Raw genomic sequence first — 18,560 nt, forward strand, 5'->3', positions numbered from 1 at the left:
AAGAATCGATTTTTTTTTTCGAAAAAATTTAGCATTTAGAGATTTTCAAAATTTCTCAAAACTTTCCTCGTAACTAAAATTTTGCAATCGTTCGTAATCCTCCAAAAGTCTGGAACCGAACCCTAAACACCCAAATCCGGTTCATTCACGAGGTCACACTTGTAACAAATACACCGAAAGTTCGACGAAGAGGAATGTTTCAAGTTAGAGGGTGGGATTTTTGGTGTCGACTGTGTCAATGGACCGTTATGGAAAGAACGTTTGTTTTTTCTAAATAAGAACAATAGGAGGTGCGCGCTTTTATTTGTTTAAAAAACCCGACCGTATTTATAATTCCTAGGTAAAGGCAACGTTTCGCAAAGTTTAATTTCGATATCTACCCAGTTCATCAAAAGATTCTGACGGACGACTTCCTCAGTTTACGGTCGACCGACAATAATTTATTACGAGCCATGCTAATTAAAAAGAATAAAGTTATTTTATGCGAGCAATTATATATTGTAAGTAACTAATCTATGGTAATTTCGAATTTTTGGGAATCCGCTAGCGAACCGTGGCGCGCGCTGATTAAGATCTCGTTTCTACTCTCAATAAACGCATGACCGTGCCCAATTTAAAACGAATCTTGCGGGTGAGTATTTTAACCTACTTGGGACTTTGTGTCTCCCATCCCCCCTAACGGGAACATTGTGTGGTAAGGAAACATGCCATGGTAACACAGAGTGTGTATGCTCACCTTCATTGTCTTGAGTAACAGGTGGTTCGGAGGCCTCGCTTCTTGCTCGCTCCAGGAATTCGGCTGATTTACTTTCGGGGTTGTTAGTCGAAAAGTTAACTGACCTTAAGATACTGAAATAAGAAAACAAATTGTAGCCGAGCAAACGTATGTGGGGGGAGAAAGGGGGCAGGATTATTAAATACTTACACTATCAGCGACCAATAGCGCTGTGAACAAATATTTGTGATCTACTTTCGTTTGGGATTCGTTGAGACTTACCCGATTTCTCTTTTGAGGTCCTCGTAGTCCCTTTGTAAATCGATCCTGTTTTCTAGTCGAACAATGTGCTGTCGTTTCTGTTCCAGTTCGTCTTCCAACCTGGAGATTTGCGACATGGAAGACTCTTGCAGCTTGGTTATGCTGAGCTGGAGTCGTTGTACCTCCTCCAAAAGGTGGGTGATCTGTAACGGAAACCGTCGCTTGAGACAAAGATGTAAAAATGAGGCTCGAATTTCGCGCGTAATTAACAAAATCAATCAATAGCGTATATGAAGACATTAATCCGTTCAACCCCTTTTATGTGTCTGAGGAATCGATCCGTTCGAGCTCTTAAATTACAAAGACATCCCTAGTCAAAAACAAACGGATTTATATAAGTGGAACAGAGGCCCAATTTGCGTATTGGCTCGCATGTCAAATTAATACTCGCAGAACTGCAAAATTCCGTTAATAAATCCGAATTCCCCCCTTTCTCATTAAAAACAAAAAACAAAATCGAACAGCTTGGAAAATAAGGGTAGAAAAGGGAAACGGAAGAGGAAACCCTTCACAGATGATAAATATAAACCAATATTTCAGATAGATACCTCCGCAAGGGTGCGTTTTTGCATATCCAAACTTCGAGCCGATTCCGAATCAATCAAAGCCACATCCGCAGATCGCTATCTCTCTCGCGCCATTCCAAACCCTTTCTTGCAGGAAAACCGATAGCGAACGAGAATTTATTGGCGTCCAACAGCAAAAAATCGCAGCACAATTTTTAGTGGCCCCGATTGTTTTTCGCGCCGCTTTTTGCTCGCGATGATTTTAACTAATTGAACATCGTTTGTTTGGATAACTGGATGCCGTTTTTTTTTCTAGATAGACACTGTATTTTCCCAAGATTTATACGATTAATATTAATTATTTTTTTTTCTCCGTTTTAAAACAATGAGCATAAAATTTGCATCAAATTCTATATAAAATTGAAACTCGCCGAAATGATTCATCAAGATCTACGCTAATGATACGGGGTAATGAGCTTTTTCGTAGGTATATAGCGAAAATAATAATAAAAAAAAGAGAGGTTTAATGTGAATGCGCGCAATCAGGATTCGTTTCTGGGGCAATTAAATTTTGAATTGTTATTGCGTTTCGTTCAAGAAAGTCGCTCATTGCAGCATATCGATCCTCGGGTCGGTCAGTCTCTCTCACTCTGAAACGAGAAAATTTTTTCTTTGCACTATTTAGAAATAAGCCTGGACGAAGAAAAAAAAAGGGCGAAGAAAAATAGACTCAGAAGAAAAGACAAAAAGCGAGAAAGAAGAAAAAGATTATAAACAAAGATTTAGATAAAAGAAAATGAAGAAAGTATAAGAATAAAAAAAATGTATCAAGAAAAGGTCATTTTCCTTTGCCCTTCTGTGAACCTGATAATTATATTCTGTGATCCTGATACAGAAATTTGTATCAGGAGAACATAATACGTGAGATGGAGGAGGAGGATTAATTTTACACATTCTTGCATTCCTGAACTTTTCTTAAAAAGTGATCAGAAGACAAAAGCTGTTTGCCAACCTTTTTGGTTTTCTGCGGTTCGGACCAAGAAAATATAATACGTTAAACCTAATACCAACAGTATCAGTATCAGAAGAGCAAAATAGACGAGAAGAATATACACCACCCCGCTGTCCCCTGATCCATGTGATCCTATATTCAACGCCACTGTGTGATGGAGATTCCTGAAGAACGAAATAAACGAAAAGATAAATATTTTCTGTCATCCTGGTACAGTTTGTATCATAAAACACTATGTCAATAAACGAGACATTTTCTTGCTTCCCTCTAATCCTGATACCACTTTAAAAAGGACCAAGAGAGGCCAGAGCTGGGCAGAATACTTTCAAAAAGTATTTGAATACTAAATGCTTTGAATTTTTTTTCGAAATTGGTTTCTAGTCTATAACTTTTGATTGAGAAGTCCGATCGAAAAAGTACGAATTGTTTTGGATTCTACGCACCAAAATTAATAAGAAAAAGTGTTTTCCCGAGAAATTGTGGTGTAGTCGATTTTTGGTAAAAAAGGAAGGTTATACACTGCCTTTTTTTGAGCCGCGAATAAAAAATTGTCTCAGATCGACCCGGAAAAACAATTTTCTTATAGAATGTGGCCTGTAGAATCCATAATTTCAACCAGTTCCAAGATTGGGCTACTAGTTCAAAAGTTAAAGCCCTTTGAATTTTTTTTTTGGAAATTGGTTTCTAGTCTATAACTTTTGATTGAGGAGTCTGATCGAAAAAGTACGAATTGTTTTGGATTCTACGCACCAAAATTAATAAGAAAAAGTGTTTTCCCAAGAAATTTTGGTGTAGTCGAATTTTGGTAAAAAAAGGAAGGTTATACACTGCCTTTTTTTGAGCCCTGCAAAAAAAAATTGTCTCAGATCGACCCGGAAAAAAATTTTCTTATAGAATGTGGCCTGTAGAATCCATAATTTCAAACAGTTCCAAGATTGGGCTACTAGTTCAAAAGTTACAGCCCTTTGAATTTTTTTTTAGAAATTGGTTTCTAGTCTATAACTTTTGATTGAGAAGTCTCTGATCGAAAAAGTACGAATTGTTTTGGATTCTACGCACCAAAATTAATAAGAAAAAGTGTTTTCCGGAGAAATTTTGGTGCAGTCGATTTTTGCTAAAAAAGGAAGGTTAAGTATTCAAATACCTTGCGAAGTATTAGAATACTAAATATTTGTGAAAGTATTTGAGTTACAAATACAAATACTGCTTCTATAAAAGTATTTGAATACTTTAAAGGATTTGAATACTAAAAAGTATTTACAAAATCGAATACTGCTCAGCTCTGAGAGAGGCCAATGCATTAAAAGAATTCCTGCGTTTATGTGATCCTGATGAAATCATTTTGTTGAAGCCCAAATACACGAGGAAAATAAATTTACACTTCACTTTCAATTTGTTCATGATACAACAAAGGAGTAGTTTGCACCAGAAGAACAAATAAACGAGTATTCTCTACGTTTCTGTGATCCTGATATGATCATTTTAAAATGAGCAAGTTGCACCAAAATAAACGGTATACGTCTTGGCGTTTCTGGAACTGGATACAAACACCTGCGTCAGAAGACCAAACAAGTTTGCGAGCCTGATACAATTTTCCCCTGATCCAAATTTAACTTTTATAATTTGTATAAGGGAACAAAATAATTGAGAAAATTAAATATGACAGGTTTTGTTTTCTGTGATCCTGAAGCAATTTTTTAAATGTAAAATTTATGTCAAGACCAAAAATGAGAAGAATAAAAAAATACACCTCCCTTCCTTCCTGTGAATCTGATACAACCTTTAAAATAGCAATTTGCATCAGGAGATCACATAAATGAGACGAACCTTTCTGTGATCCTGATACAATTTGTGGTAAGACCAAGAAACGAGAAGAATAAAAATTATACCTTTCTTCCTGTGATTCTGATACAATTTTTAAAACATCAGTTTGCATCACGAGATCAAATATTACACGTTCCTACCTTTCTGTGATCCTGACACAAATTTCTCCTGCTCAAAATTTTTCTTAAAATCCAGCAGAACTTAATAATTGAGAAAATTAAATATTACAGATCTCTTTTCTATGATCCTGATGCAATTGTTGAAAGTAAAATTTGTGTCAAGACCAAGAAATGAGAAGAATAAGAAATACACCTCCTTACTTTTGTGTGATCCTGATACAATTTTTAAAAGTAACACCAAGAAAAACTATAAAATACCGCTCCCTCCTTTTCTGGGATTCTGATACCACTCTTAATTTAACAATTTGTATCAGGAGGACATATTACATGAAACGGGGTCTTTCCTTGGTTTTCCCTGATTTCGACACCATTTTTAAAGAATGGGAAATTTGTATCAGGAGTGCAAAATAAGTGAGACTAGATATTACACCTGTCTTTCTGTGGTCCTGGCACTAAAGAAATGTTTATCCAGAGAACAAAGTGATATCACGCCTCTTCTTGCAGCAATCATTTTTTATCAGAAGAACATTAGTATTACGCATACTTGCTTTTCTGTGGTCACTTTTCAAAGATCCATTTGTGCAGGGGAAGGATTCTTGGCTTTCCGTGATCCAGGCTGAATCTGAAGAAAAATTGGCGTCAGGAGAACATAGCGGCACTTGCTCTGATCCTGATACAAGAACTTTTAAAAGAGAAAATATCGAGCTCGAGTTGACCTTCCAGCACTTCTGTGATTTTAATACAATTATTAATTGTGACAGGAGCACATAACTAACAGGCGCAGAATTGAAAACCTTTGGATCAGGAGCACAACAGTTCGGGACCTTACGGCATGTGACAGGAGCACAAAAAAAGCGCTTGTAAAATTGATTGACACTAAAAGAATCACACAGTTGGTGCAAGGTGTAGGTATTGCCGCACTTATTTACCTACAATTTTGTGGAAAAAGTCCAATAAAACTTACATGTACTTTGTCGTCATCCATATTTATCTTACACCTGAACAATCTTCACCTCAACTGAATCTATACTCTAATCATCCAGTAATTAGTAGCATATTTCAAAATACTAAAACAATAAATACTTTGTCGCCTAAGTGCAAACAAAAAAAAGCTGTTCGCGATGATAAACATAACCTAAAAGATTTTTTTTAATTGAAACAAGAAGCATTAACGCGTAATTAACGTACGTGAGTAATATAAATGTAAAGGACGTGTTAAGAAAAATGCCGTGAATATATTATTTTACAATCCGTTTAAGCAATGATTCCGTGAAAATCAAACATCTCTCTATTTATTCAAGAAAAGGATCTTCAGATATTAACGAATATCAGATGATAACGAATAATTATGACTGATAAGCTTCTATGAGCACACGTTAAGTTTCAAGGAAAATTCCGCCCTCCCTCCCGATTCTGCCCTTTATTTCCGTACATGATCTGCATATTTCCGAACCCTTTGAGTCGGTGGTGTCCCTTGCGGTTTCGGGGTTTTTTCCCCATTTTTATAATTAAATTTTAAGCTAATTACGGATCAAAGCCGCGCACATGTAGAAAGACGAAGGCCGCGGCAGAAACAACACAAAGAATTGCAGTAGCGCGGTTCAAAGGTTGAAAGCGCCTCGCGATCTTACAATGCGAAAAAAGCGGGCGCGCAATTTTCCCGGCAACGCGAAAATGAGTACTCCACATGTGTAATAAGAGATTAATCATACGCTAGAAAGAGAAGGTTCGCCAATCAATCGATACTGCTCAGACTTAGACTATGGTATCATTCCAATTGTGAGCGGGCAGGAATGAATAAAAGGGTAAAATGAGAGGGGGAGGGGGCGAAATTGAGAACCGAAGCCGAAATATAAATGTGAGCAAATTGCTTTAGCGGCGTTGCATGTTCTTACCGCATCGAATCGACGTTTAGGTATCACGCGAGTGACCATGGGGTAGCCCATGGGTCTAATCTGGGACCACTCTTTTCAATTGAATTAATTGAATCGCGGCGGTTGCGGATTTTTTTCCGGGATCCTTACACGCTAAAATGAAAATTCGCCCCAATCAAAGAAACTAAAACTCGCCATCCCCCGTCTCTGTCTATCGCGCGCACGTTGGAGAATTTAAAAAGCCGAATGAAGGGGTTTCGGGTATTGAAAAACTAATTAAAGCCGCATATGATTCATGCAGTATTGGAACTCAGATTCAGATCGGAATATAAAGTGGATGGCTACATCGTAGAGTAAGGCGAAACAACGACGGTCCGTCTCGCTCCCGCAAGGAATAAGTGTTCGCTTGTCTTACTCTGGCTCATTAGCGCCAGCAAATCAGCATTCGGTAGTCTCGTTTTCTCTTTATATTTGAGTATAATTATTGATTATTGGGAACTTAGACGTGCGAGGGGGAGGAGGAGGGGTGGTTGATTAAGCTATATGGAAACTCACCCCTTTACTAGCGAACTGACTGATTGGGATAAAATACGTGAGGATAAATTAGACGCGCGAGTGTGCCGTGCCGGCCGGTTTCCAAATCAGGAAGTAAAAGACGGATCACAATGGGTGGTTAAAAACCTTCGCGTGGGAGGAGGTTTGTCGTATTTGTGGGATGAGTACGAAATTTGGCCAGTGCGCGTATATGATGAAGTCATTCGAGTTTATTCACCTAAATTTTGTTTATTTTTAATACGTTGGCTATTTTAAAATAACTTTAATTGATTAACAACTAATACCTTTCGAATTTTCTAGCCGCTCGCGGATCGGAAACTTTGAGCGCAACTTTTCCGTCGATACCTCTAAAGTTCGAGTGCGCGCCTTAATGTAATTCTGCTCAATGTTTAATCGCGAATCGAATCAATTTTCCCGATAGTCAACCTTTTGTATGCGATTTTAACAAAAAATAGTAAAAATTAATCCGAGGAATATTCTTCCCAAGTATATTCGCTCGTGGAATATACACGGGTTCGCAAAAACCCTGCCCACACAGCATTTTTGCGACTACAGCACTGAAAGGAGACTTAAAACTGTTGTTCCAAGGGCGAATTTCCCAGAACTGGCCCACGGGATATTCGTGGGTTCAAGAAAAACACCCCGCGCAAGTTTCTTTCACTGTCGTATTAAAATACGTCACATGCTTAGAAAGAAACTTGGAATGGAGTACATAAGCGTTATTGCAAAATGAGTCGGGTTTTGCTGGAGGCTAAAGAATATTCCCCACCTTTGGAATATCCGCGGGTTGAAAACACTGACGTGGTAGTTAGTAGTAATTTAAAAGGTCAGTAGTTTCCCTGGGTGCATATTTAGATTGACACAAAGTAGTAAAAATGATTCTGCGGAATATTCTTCCCAGGTATATTCCCTCAAGGAATATACGCGGGTTCTCAGAAACCCGGCCTACACTAGAATCTTTCACTCTCATACTGAATTAGACTACAGAACTAAAGGAAACTGAAAACTGTAGTTCCAAGGGCGAATTTCCTTGAGTTTTCTGGGTTCCTAAGTGTAGAATTGGTGAGGGAAACGGGGCGGAGTTTTCTCGTGGTTTTACGAAAGAAATCCGCCCTCTTTCTCTTGACTAATTATATTCCTATGAGAGCCCTGGTTGGAAAACCACTGTTGTATAGGTACATTCTTTCCCAGAGAAGCTCGCTTTCGAATTAATTACTGGAATTGGAAAATTCGCCCACTTGAGTAACTGGCCCACGGAATATTCGCGGGATAAAGAAAGACAGCCTGCGCAAATTTCATTCACTCTCTTAGTAGTGAGGCACGTTTCAGAAGTAAATGGGTAAATTGGAATGCAGGAGAATTTCCTCGAGTTTTCCTCGGTACAAGCTTCTTGGTAAAAAATCCACCCGCTAGGAAATATCCGTACATGAATTTCACCCAAGAAATATTTCCTTCTAAAAATTCGCCCACAAAATAGATTGCTTTGGGAATCTTACAGGCCCGTAGCCAGGGGGTGAGCCCCACCCTAGAACGCGGTCTTGCCCCCACTGGAAATTATGGTTGATGGTTCCTTTACAAAAATTACAGGGGAAGTTTGTATCAAAAACTTCTTAAGCTCTCCCCCCTAAAAAAATACCGGCCACCCCTGCTACTTCATTCTGGCTACGGGCCCGGAATCTCACCCACGGAATATAGGCTACCCAAAACACTTTCATTTTCATTCGCTCTCGAGGAAACTCACATTCAAGCAAATTCACAGCCGTTCCCAAAGTTACACCCAAGGAATATACCCCTTCAAAAATTCGGAAACTCGCCTACGGAATATCCGCGGGTAGTTTCCCTTGGGCTCAACGCAAGTTTCCGTTCGTTTGACGGTTGTTGGGGAAGAATTTCATCTCAATTTCCCCGTAGCGCCAGGGGGGAGGGGTCTCGTACCGTACTCGGTCCCCATTTTGAAAATTATGTTAAAAGCAGTGGGGGCCACGAAAAGACATGATAAACTTTTCCATATAACCCTCAGTACTAACTTATGGTGGGGGGGGGGCATACTACCCAGATCCACCGGTGAAACTTTTTTTTCCCAAACCGTTCAAACTTCAGCACTCGCTTGTTACTCTGTTGTGGTCGTGTCCTGGAAATTGCAATGCAAGTGTCGTGTTTGGGGGGGGGGGAATAAACCGCCCTGGTCGAAGTTTTTTCCGCAAGTATCATGTATCCACCGTCAGACTTCAGCACTCGCTTGACAGTTGCTAAGGAACGACTGTCAGATCCTTTTCTCCACGCCGCAGAGAACACAATACCGGGGGGTCTGGGGGGTATGGAATACCCCCCAGTAACCTACAGGTGGATAACCATTTCGAAAATTACGTTAAAAGCAAGGGAGGTTCAAATTCCTCCCGCAACGAAGGACTTGATAACCTTTTCCATATAACCCTCAGTACTCTCTTAGGGTCGTGTTCTGGAAATTGCAATGGAGTTGTCGTGAGTGCTGGGGGAGGGGGGAGGTATTCCATACCCCCCGAGAAACTTTTTTCCACAAACCGTTCAGACTTCAGCACTCGCTTGACAGTTGTTAAGGGACGATTATCAGATCCTTTTCTCCACGCCGCAGAGAACACAATACCGGGGGGTATGGAATACCCCCCACTAACCTACAGGTGGATAACCATTTCGAAAATTACGGTAAAAGCACGGGGGGTTCAAATTCCCCCCGCAACGAAGGACTTGATAACCTTTTCCATATAACCCTCAGTACTCTCTTAGGGTCGTGTTCTGGAAATTGCAATGGAGTTGTCGTGAGTGCTGGGGGAGGTATTCCAACCCCCCCCCCCCCGAGAAACTTTTTTCCACAAACCGTTCAGACTTCAGCACTCGCTTGACAGTTGTTAAGGGACGATTATCAGATCCTTTTCTCCACGCCGCAGAGAACACAATACCGGGGGGTATGGAATACCCCCCACTAACCTACAGGTGGATAACCATTTCGAAAATTACGGTAAAAGCACGGGGGGTTCAAATTCCCCCCGCAACGAAGGACTTGATAACCTTTTCCATATAACCCTCAGTACTCTCTTAGGGTCGTGTTCTGGAAATTGCAATGGAGTTGTCGTGAGTGCTGGGGGAGGGGGGAGGTATTCCATACCCCCCGAGAAACTTTTTTCCACAAACCGTTCAGACTTCAGCACTCGCTTGACAGTTGTTAGGGAAGGATTATCAGATCCTTTCCTCCACACCGCAGAGAACGCAACACCGGGGGGCTTGGGGGGTACTATTTTGAAAATTACGTTAAAAGCAGAGAGGGTTCAAAATCCCCCCGTACCGAAGGACTTGATAACCTTTTCGATATAACACTCAGTACTCTCTTATGGTCGTGTTTTGGAAATTGCAATGGAATTGTCGTGTGTGTGTGTGGGGGGGGGGGGGGGTACTCCAGCAACGTAAAGGTCGATGACCATTTTTAAAATTATGTTAGGAGCAGTTTGGGTTCAAAACCACCCAGCAACCGAAAAATTTGTTAAACTTTCCCCTATAACATTCAGAACTGGTGTCCTGGAAATGAAATTGTAGTGTGTGCTGGGAGGTATGCCCCCCAGACCCCCCCCCCGGTCAAACGTTTTACTATTAGAATCAGAAAATGATCTGATAACAGGGTTCGCAACTGATTTTAGCCAAAAAATAGAGACTTGGTCTCTATTTAGATATTTAAAAATAGAGACCATTTAGAGACCTTCGAGAACCAATTTCCATACAAAATTAAGCAAAAAATATTTATTTTGGAATAGATTACATAAACGGCAATATATCTAAACAAGTATAAATTGTGCACAACTCTTGTGCGGATAAAGCGCATTTTTTTACCCAAATAGCTTTTTTTTGACATCACCAATGGATATATTTCTCTTCAGACAATCCGTTCTTGAGGTATAAGGGAATAGGTCGAGGAGGAGGGCTGTGGTTGGTAGAAATTCATTCCTTTCGTTGAAACCTTTCATTAGCGTACCATGAAGGAAACTAGGTACACCCCCCCTCTTCCCCTCCTACCAGTACTTTGAGAAGAGGACAGAGAGAAGGGCAGTAGTTGGTAGAAAGCGGTTCCTTTCGTTGAGACTGTAATTATAATACAATGAAAGATAAAATAATTAAATGTTAACCCTCCCCCCCCCCAACATCCCACCTCGTTACTCACTGAGTCGCACGGGAAAGTTATACTTTGTATAAACCAATTTATTTCGATGATACCTTTAATTAGAATACCATGAAGGGTAGAACATGTGTTTACCCCCCTCCCCCCTCCATTTTGTAACGTTTAACTTGGCACCGCTAAAGGCATGCGTATGCAAAATCTGAGACCACTTGGTTGTTGTATGTACATAAAAGTTATGCACGTTTTACTTTCAAAAACAGCATCTCGGGAAATAATTCCTGGGGGGGGGGGGCCTTTTAGACAGCGAAATTTGATGGCCGTCTGGCACACCTTCAACGTATATACCATATTCTTACAAAATGCCCTAAAAATGTACAGCGGTTTGTCAATTATGAATTATACTTTTTTAACATGCAAAATTTAGAGACTTTAGAAACCAAATACGAAAAATAGAGACTTTTAGAGACCAGCATTGAAAAAAGAGACCAATGTCTAAAAAAGAGACCATTTGCGAACCCTGTGATAATAATTCCCAAACAACTGTAAAGCGAGTTCTGAGGGTTAAACGATTTGCGAAAAAGTTTGACCGAGAGGGTCTGGGGGTTATAGAATACCCCCCCCCCCGCGGTACACGACAGTTGCTATTTCCAAAAGACCACCATAAACGTGCTGAGGTTTATAGGAAAAATGTTATCTGGACCCTCGTTGCTTGTAATATAATTTTCCGGAAATAGTTACCAACTTTTAAGTTATTGGGGGGGGGGGGGGGCGTAATATTTTCTCGACAGTAAGAAAATTGTCTCAGAATTCTTTTTGGTCGTCTTAGGTTTTTTCATTTCATATTGTTGTACGTTCAGGGTATGGTTTTACGTATATCTGTGTAGGGGTGAGCCCCACTGTAGATACACTGCATGTCGTAAGAAGCTACTAGTCAACTGTGGGTTGACGTGAATATTGATCACACTATATTTTGCTAAATTTTGCAAATTTAGGGATTTATATGGTTGAATAACGCCATAATGTCACTAACTTATTCAGCCGACGTCCTAGAGAGGAAGACGATACTTGAACATTTTATGCTAACGATGACAGCTTCCCTAATAGTGGAGGACTATATTTGAAACTTAATTATCGCCGATTGTACAAATATTTATTTAAATTAGATTGAAACGTACTATTTAGAAAGAACCGTTTCTTCATTGTTCTATTTTCGATTGGAGCATTTTCTTTCCAGGAATTCTTGATCGAAAATACGATAAGATATAACCTATTTCCATTCTACTAATTTTATTTATTTTTATTAATAGCACACTGGAGGTATCGAATGGAGGTGACGAAAATAAAAAAGCGCAAGCTAAAAAAATGGTGAATAGTCCTCATATTCTTAATGACTAGAAGGTTCATTTGTTATATACAGGTAATTATGTTTCGGTTGGAAGCGATCCAAGATGAAAAATTTGTTGTTCTACACGATCCATCGGGTTAAAAACAAAGTTTCGAGCATTTATGACGATTAGTTCGCGTCGGAAACAAAAGACATGAAACAAGTGAAAGGAATCTTAAAGCAAATTAAGATCTGTACCAATCCATAGGCAAAATCCCTCGAGTGTCATCCCAATAGATTGAATCAAAATGGCTGCCATTGCACGCATAATTACTTCATCTCGCATACTCAATCCGAACTTCGGCCCTAAATCTCGAATTACTATGGGGATTCTCATGCTTAGGCACCTGAAATACGTGATTTGCTTTCGGTTAATGTTTACAATTTACTCCAATTGCTCTCTTCGAATAAAAGATCAGACGCTCCGAACTTTTCATTTTTTACTGCGCGTCTTAAACGTTTAGTGCTCGCCTTTTACCTTTTGCCGAAAAATAATTTGGGCCGAGCGACCGCGACGTGAAACTTTTAAGACGCTTTTAACGTAAAACTCCCCAATAACTTTTCGCTCGTTTCGAATTAACGGCGCTAAATATTTACAAATCTTTCAAGAATAACAAACCGATACTTTTAAGACACATTAAAAGTAGGCATTTCCGCATTGTCTCCCGCGCGCGAAAATCTAATTTTCGCGAAAGAGCCAATAACCAAATCAATTTACCAAAAACGTTCCTCAATCGTTAAAATAAGTCAGCCATTTTAATTGAAGCAATTAGGAAGAATCTTAATCCACCCGCTTTGATTTCTTATCCCCGCAAACCCTTAATGCCTACCTCTCCCGATTTCGAATCTGAACGACAACCGAAACGCGAGTGATATATTTTTAATAAGCGACCGACGCGAAAAAGGTAAAGAATACCTTAAGGGAAGTAATTAGTTCTACCCGATTCCGATGAGGGTGGTGGGTATTTTATAATTGAGGCGAGATTCGAATCTGATTTGTTCTACTTAGCATGGGAGCACGTCACTGCAAGGGATCATAAAACCAATTTCGGTTGTATTAAGTCGAATGGTAATTAATTTTCTTGGACGCTTTCGGGTGAAATACACAGTAAGGCCTTTTTCTTCGAAGATAAAATGCGTTTGCTGTACGAATGCACGCATAAATTTTCGGAGCCAATGACGTTCGTGTGGGTAATCAGTCGTGTGCATCGAAGGGTGCATGGGAACACACAGACTGGCTGGGGCACCTGCGTTTTACTTAACTTAATGACAAATTATTATTTGCAAGTAAATAACCAACTTCAATTTATTTAAATAACACTTACAAAAATAAGTTAAAATTTACCGTGGAGATGCATCAGCAGTTCCGGTTGTGTTCACTATAATGGCGCCGTTATGTTCCGTGTGAAAGCTACAAACAAGAAGATGATCTGATCATCCCTCTCTGTCAAGCGAGTCCTGAAGGATGAACGGTTTGTGGAAAAACGTTGTCCGGGGAGTCTAATATCCCCAGCATGCACGACAACTTCATTTCCAGAATACCGGTTCTGAGGGTTATAGATTGATCGTTGGATGATTTTGAACCCCCCCCCCCCACTGCTTTTTAGCGTAATTTTCAAAATGGTCATCCCCTTTTAGGTTGCTGGGGGGTATTCCATACCACGTTCCCCCCGGTGCGGAGAATAGGATCTCATAATCCTGCCCCATTAACTGTCAAGCGAGTCTGAAGATTACAAAAAAAAGTTTGAGGGGAAGTCAGGCCCCCAGCAGACAACAATTTCAGAACACTATTGTAAAAGAGTTCCGAGAGGAAAAGTTTATCAAGTCTTTTGTTGCCGATCGATTTTGAACCCTCAATACTTTTTAATGCGATTTTCAAAATTGTCATCCAAATTTAAGTTGCTGGGGGGGGGGGTATTCCAGACCCCCCGATATTAAGTTCTCTGTGGTGTGAACAAAGGGACATGATAATCCTTCCCTAACAACTATCATGCGGGTGCTGAAGACAAACTACTTGTGGAAAACAGTTTTACCGGTGGGTCAGCCCCCTCCCCCCCCCCCTAGCGCACACGACAATTCCATTGTCATTTTCAAAATACGACCATAAGGGGAGTACATCGGAAAAGTTTATCAAGTCTTTCGTTACCAGGGGATTTTGACCCCCCTCCCCACTGCTTCTTAACGTAATTTTCAAAATGGTCATTCACATTTAGGTTGCTGGGGGGTATTCCCCCAGACCCCCCGGTAATACGTTCTCTGTGGTCTTAAAAAAAGGATTTGATAATCCTAACCCCACAATTGTGCGGGCGCTGAAGAGTAAACGGTTTTCCCGGTGAGTTTGGGGGCATGGAATACTAGCCCCCCCCCCCCCTTCCAGCACACACGACAATTCCATTTGCCAAAACGCGGCCATAAAGGGAGTACATAGGAAAGGTTATCAAATCTTTCGTTGCCGGGGGATTTTGAACCCCCACTGCTTTTTAACGTAATTTTAAAAATGGTCATCCACTTTTAGATTGCTGGGGGGTATTCCATACCCCCCAGAATTACGTTCTCTGTGGTGTGAAGAAAAGGATTTGATCATTCTTCCCTAACAATTATAATGCGGGCGCTGAAGAATAAACGATTTGTAGAAAACGGTTTTCCCGGTGGGTCTGGGGGCACGGAATACTACCCCCCCCCTCCCAGCACACACGACAATTCCATTGCCATTTCCAAAACGCGGCCATAAGGGGAGCACATAGGAAAGGTTATCAAGTCTTTCGTTATCAGGGGATTTTGAAGCCCCCACTGATTTTTTACGTCATTTTCAAAATGGTCATCCACTTTTAGATCGCTGGGGGGTATTCTATACCCCCCAGAATTACGTTTTCTGTGGTGTGAAGAAAAGGATTTGATCATTCTTCCCTAACAATTGTCATGCGAGCGCTGAAGAGTAAACAGTTTGTAGAAAACGGTTTTCCCGGTGGGTCTGGGGGCATGGAATACTACCCCCCCCCCTCCCAGCACACACGACAATTCCATTGCCATTTCCAAAACGCGGCCATAAGGGGAGCACATAGGAAAGGTTATCAAGTCTTTCGTTATCAGGGGATTTTGAAGCCCCCACTGATTTTTTACGTCATTTTCAAAATGGTCATCCACTTTTAGATCGCTGGGGGGTATTCTATACCCCCCCATACCCCCCAGAATTACGTTCTCTGTGGTGTGAAGAAAAGGATTTGATCATTCTTCCCTAACAATTATAATGCGGGCGCTGAAGAATAAACGATTTGTAGAAAACGGTTTTCCCGGTGGGTCTGGGGGCACGGAATACTACCCCCCCCCTCCCAGCACACACGACAATTCCATTGCCATTTCCAAAACGCGGCCATAAGGGGAGCACATAGGAAAGGTTATCAAGTCTTTCGTTATCAGGGGATTTTGAAGCCCCCACTGATTTTTTACGTCATTTTCAAAATGGTCATCCACTTTTAGATCGCTGGGGGGTATTCTATACCCCCCAGAATTACGTTTTCTGTGGTGTGAAGAAAAGGATTTGATCATTCTTCCCTAACAATTGTCATGCGAGCGCTGAAGAGTAAACAGTTTGTAGAAAACGGTTTTCCCGGTGGGTCTGGGGGCATGGAATACTACCCCCCCCCCTCCCAGCACACACGACAATTCCATTGCCATTTCCAAAACGCGGCCATAAGGGGAGCACATAGGAAAGGTTATCAAGTCTTTCGTTATCAGGGGATTTTGAAGCCCCCACTGATTTTTTACGTCATTTTCAAAATGGTCATCCACTTTTAGATCGCTGGGGGGTATTCTATACCCCCCAGAATTACGTTTTCTGTGGTGTGAAGAAAAGGATTTGATCATTCTTCCCTAACAATTGTCATGCGAGCGCTGAAGAGTAAACAGTTTGTAGAAAACGGTTTTCCCGGTGGGTCTGGGGGCATGGAATACTACCCCCCCCCCTCCCAGCACACACGACAATTCCATTGCCATTTCCAAAACGCGGCTATAAGGGGAGAACCTCAGTACCCCTTTATGGTGGTGGGAAGTGGCATGTATTGGGGTGTATTCCAGACTGATGAACACTGTAAGACATTAAAACGCACCTCAAAACTACTAACGTAACCTAAAATAACAAAACGGGCACTAAAAAGGATAAGGCACAACGAGTAACAACATTTTTTCAAAAGAACAGATAGGAACCGGTGCCTGGAAAACAAAATAAAGGAGGTCAATAAATTTTTAGCTTTCTTATGCGATCCTGACACGCTTGAAGAGAAAGATTTCCACCCGAAAAACATAACATTTGAGATACTTATCAATTAATTTTACATGCTCGTGTGTTCCTGTGCTGCTGACAGAATAATTTCAAACGATGAATTCGTATCAGGGGCGCATAAAAGATCTTCTTGCGATTCTGATTCTAATACAAGAATTTTCAAAAGAAAAATTTGTATCAGGGAAACGCGCCTTTATAATTTGTATCAAAACTGCAAAATAGATCAGACGATGTTCGCCCATAAATCGTAATCCTGCAAATTTAAAACAAAAGGGATAGTTTGTATCAGGACAACATAATAGGTGTGCAAGGGTTTCTGTAAAACTGGTGGGACATTTTAAAGGGAGAAGGACAAAAGAAGAATTTGTAGCAGGAGAACATACGCACTCCCTTGCATTTCTAATGGAAAACTTGTATCAGGAGGGAAAAATAGGTGCATTTCACTTATCCTGATCCAAAAGATAAATCCCTATCGGGAAAACATAAACAGTGAGGAGGTGCTTAGCAAGCAATTTTATACGTTTGTCTGTTCCTGCGACAGTGGCGTATGTAGAAATGTATGGGGGGGATTAAACAAGCTCTTAGTGTTTACAAATTCTGCTTGATACTTGCAATTTAGGAGATATTTCATCTGTGATTGGCTTGGCTCCACCACTTTGTTACTTCCCCTTTCTCAAACCTCCCCCGAACTCATAGGCCACAAATTAGAACTTCTTCGCAACCTGAACAGAATTTCTATCAAGAGAGAGTTCGTGTAAATAAAATATACACCTCCTAATGGTTCTGCGAACCTGATACAATACACTTAAATACAAATTTACAGCAAGGTAGCAGAGTAACTGTTACTTTTGCGCATTTTCGCGATCCTAGCATAACCACTTTTAAGAGGAATTTGTAAGAAAACCTGTTCTGTGGTCCTGATACCATAATAAAAATAACTTTCCAAACAGAACGCTTTTTACATGCCCCCGCCCCCGCCCTTTTCAATGGTTTTTGGGGTAATGTTCAACAAAGCTCATTGTGATAAATATTCTATCGAGAATTGGAGGCCGAGGGATCCCCACCACTAGATCTAACCCCCCCCCTAGTTAAAGGTAATGCGCTTGGGAGATTACTGTTGACACTTGACCAGATTTTGCTTTACTATTTATAAAAAATGGAAGTGTCTCAAATTAGGAATACCACCGGGGGCTGGAATCCCCCCCCCCACCCACCCCCCCGCGAAAAGTACGAATGCGTTTGGGACATGGCTGTTTATAAACAACACTTTAAACGATTTTTCTGTAATATTTATTTTAAAAAAATGTAACTGTCTCAAATTAGGAATACCACCGGGGGGTGCAGTGGCGTACGTAGAAATTTATTCTGGGGGGGATTAACAAGTTCGTGGCACATACAGTCACCCAGTGCGTACTAGAAGGACGAGGGGGAGGGGGGTAAGAAATAGAAATTGGGTTGCAGGTTGCTGATGCTGGTAATCATTTATCTATTTATTATTGTACATACGAAAAAGATTAGATTAGAACGGTATTTTATTTCTTATTGCTGACAGGCCCCTTTATTGCTTTTGATTTAATTAGTCAACGAAAACTTTGAATAATAGGTATATTTATGGGCAAAAAACCAATTTCGACAAAAAATTCAAAGGGCTGTAACTTTTGATCTAGTAGTCCGATCTTGGAACTGTTTGAAATTATGGATTCTACAGGCCACATTCTATAAGAAAATATTTTTTTTCCGGTCGATCTGAGACAATTTTTTTTCTGGGCAAAAAAAGGCAGTGTATAAACCTTCCTTTTTTCCCAAAAATCGACTGCACCAAAATTT

At 40.5% G+C, this 18,560-nt stretch overlaps 1 protein-coding gene across 5 annotated transcripts in view; it reads right to left on the bottom strand.

The window, feature by feature from the left end:
* The window catches only part of LOC116161553 (homeobox protein cut-like), a 96,535-nt gene that overhangs the window by 19,497 nt on the left and 58,478 nt on the right, over window positions 1-18,560 (bottom strand). For all 5 annotated transcript variants that reach the window (XM_031474941.1, XM_031474938.1, XM_031474937.1 and 2 more), the window contains 2 exons: window positions 998-1,179; window positions 737-849 (listed from right to left, as the gene is read on the bottom strand). In XM_031474941.1, coding sequence (XP_031330801.1) covers window positions 737-849; window positions 998-1,179 — 295 coding nt within the window. The remainder of the gene's footprint in view (window positions 1-736; window positions 850-997; window positions 1,180-18,560) is intronic.

This window comes from Photinus pyralis, unplaced genomic scaffold, assembly GCF_008802855.1.
Source record: "Photinus pyralis isolate 1611_PpyrPB1 unplaced genomic scaffold, Ppyr1.3 Ppyr1.4_LG10, whole genome shotgun sequence".
Lineage (NCBI taxonomy): Eukaryota > Metazoa > Arthropoda > Insecta > Coleoptera > Lampyridae > Photinus > Photinus pyralis.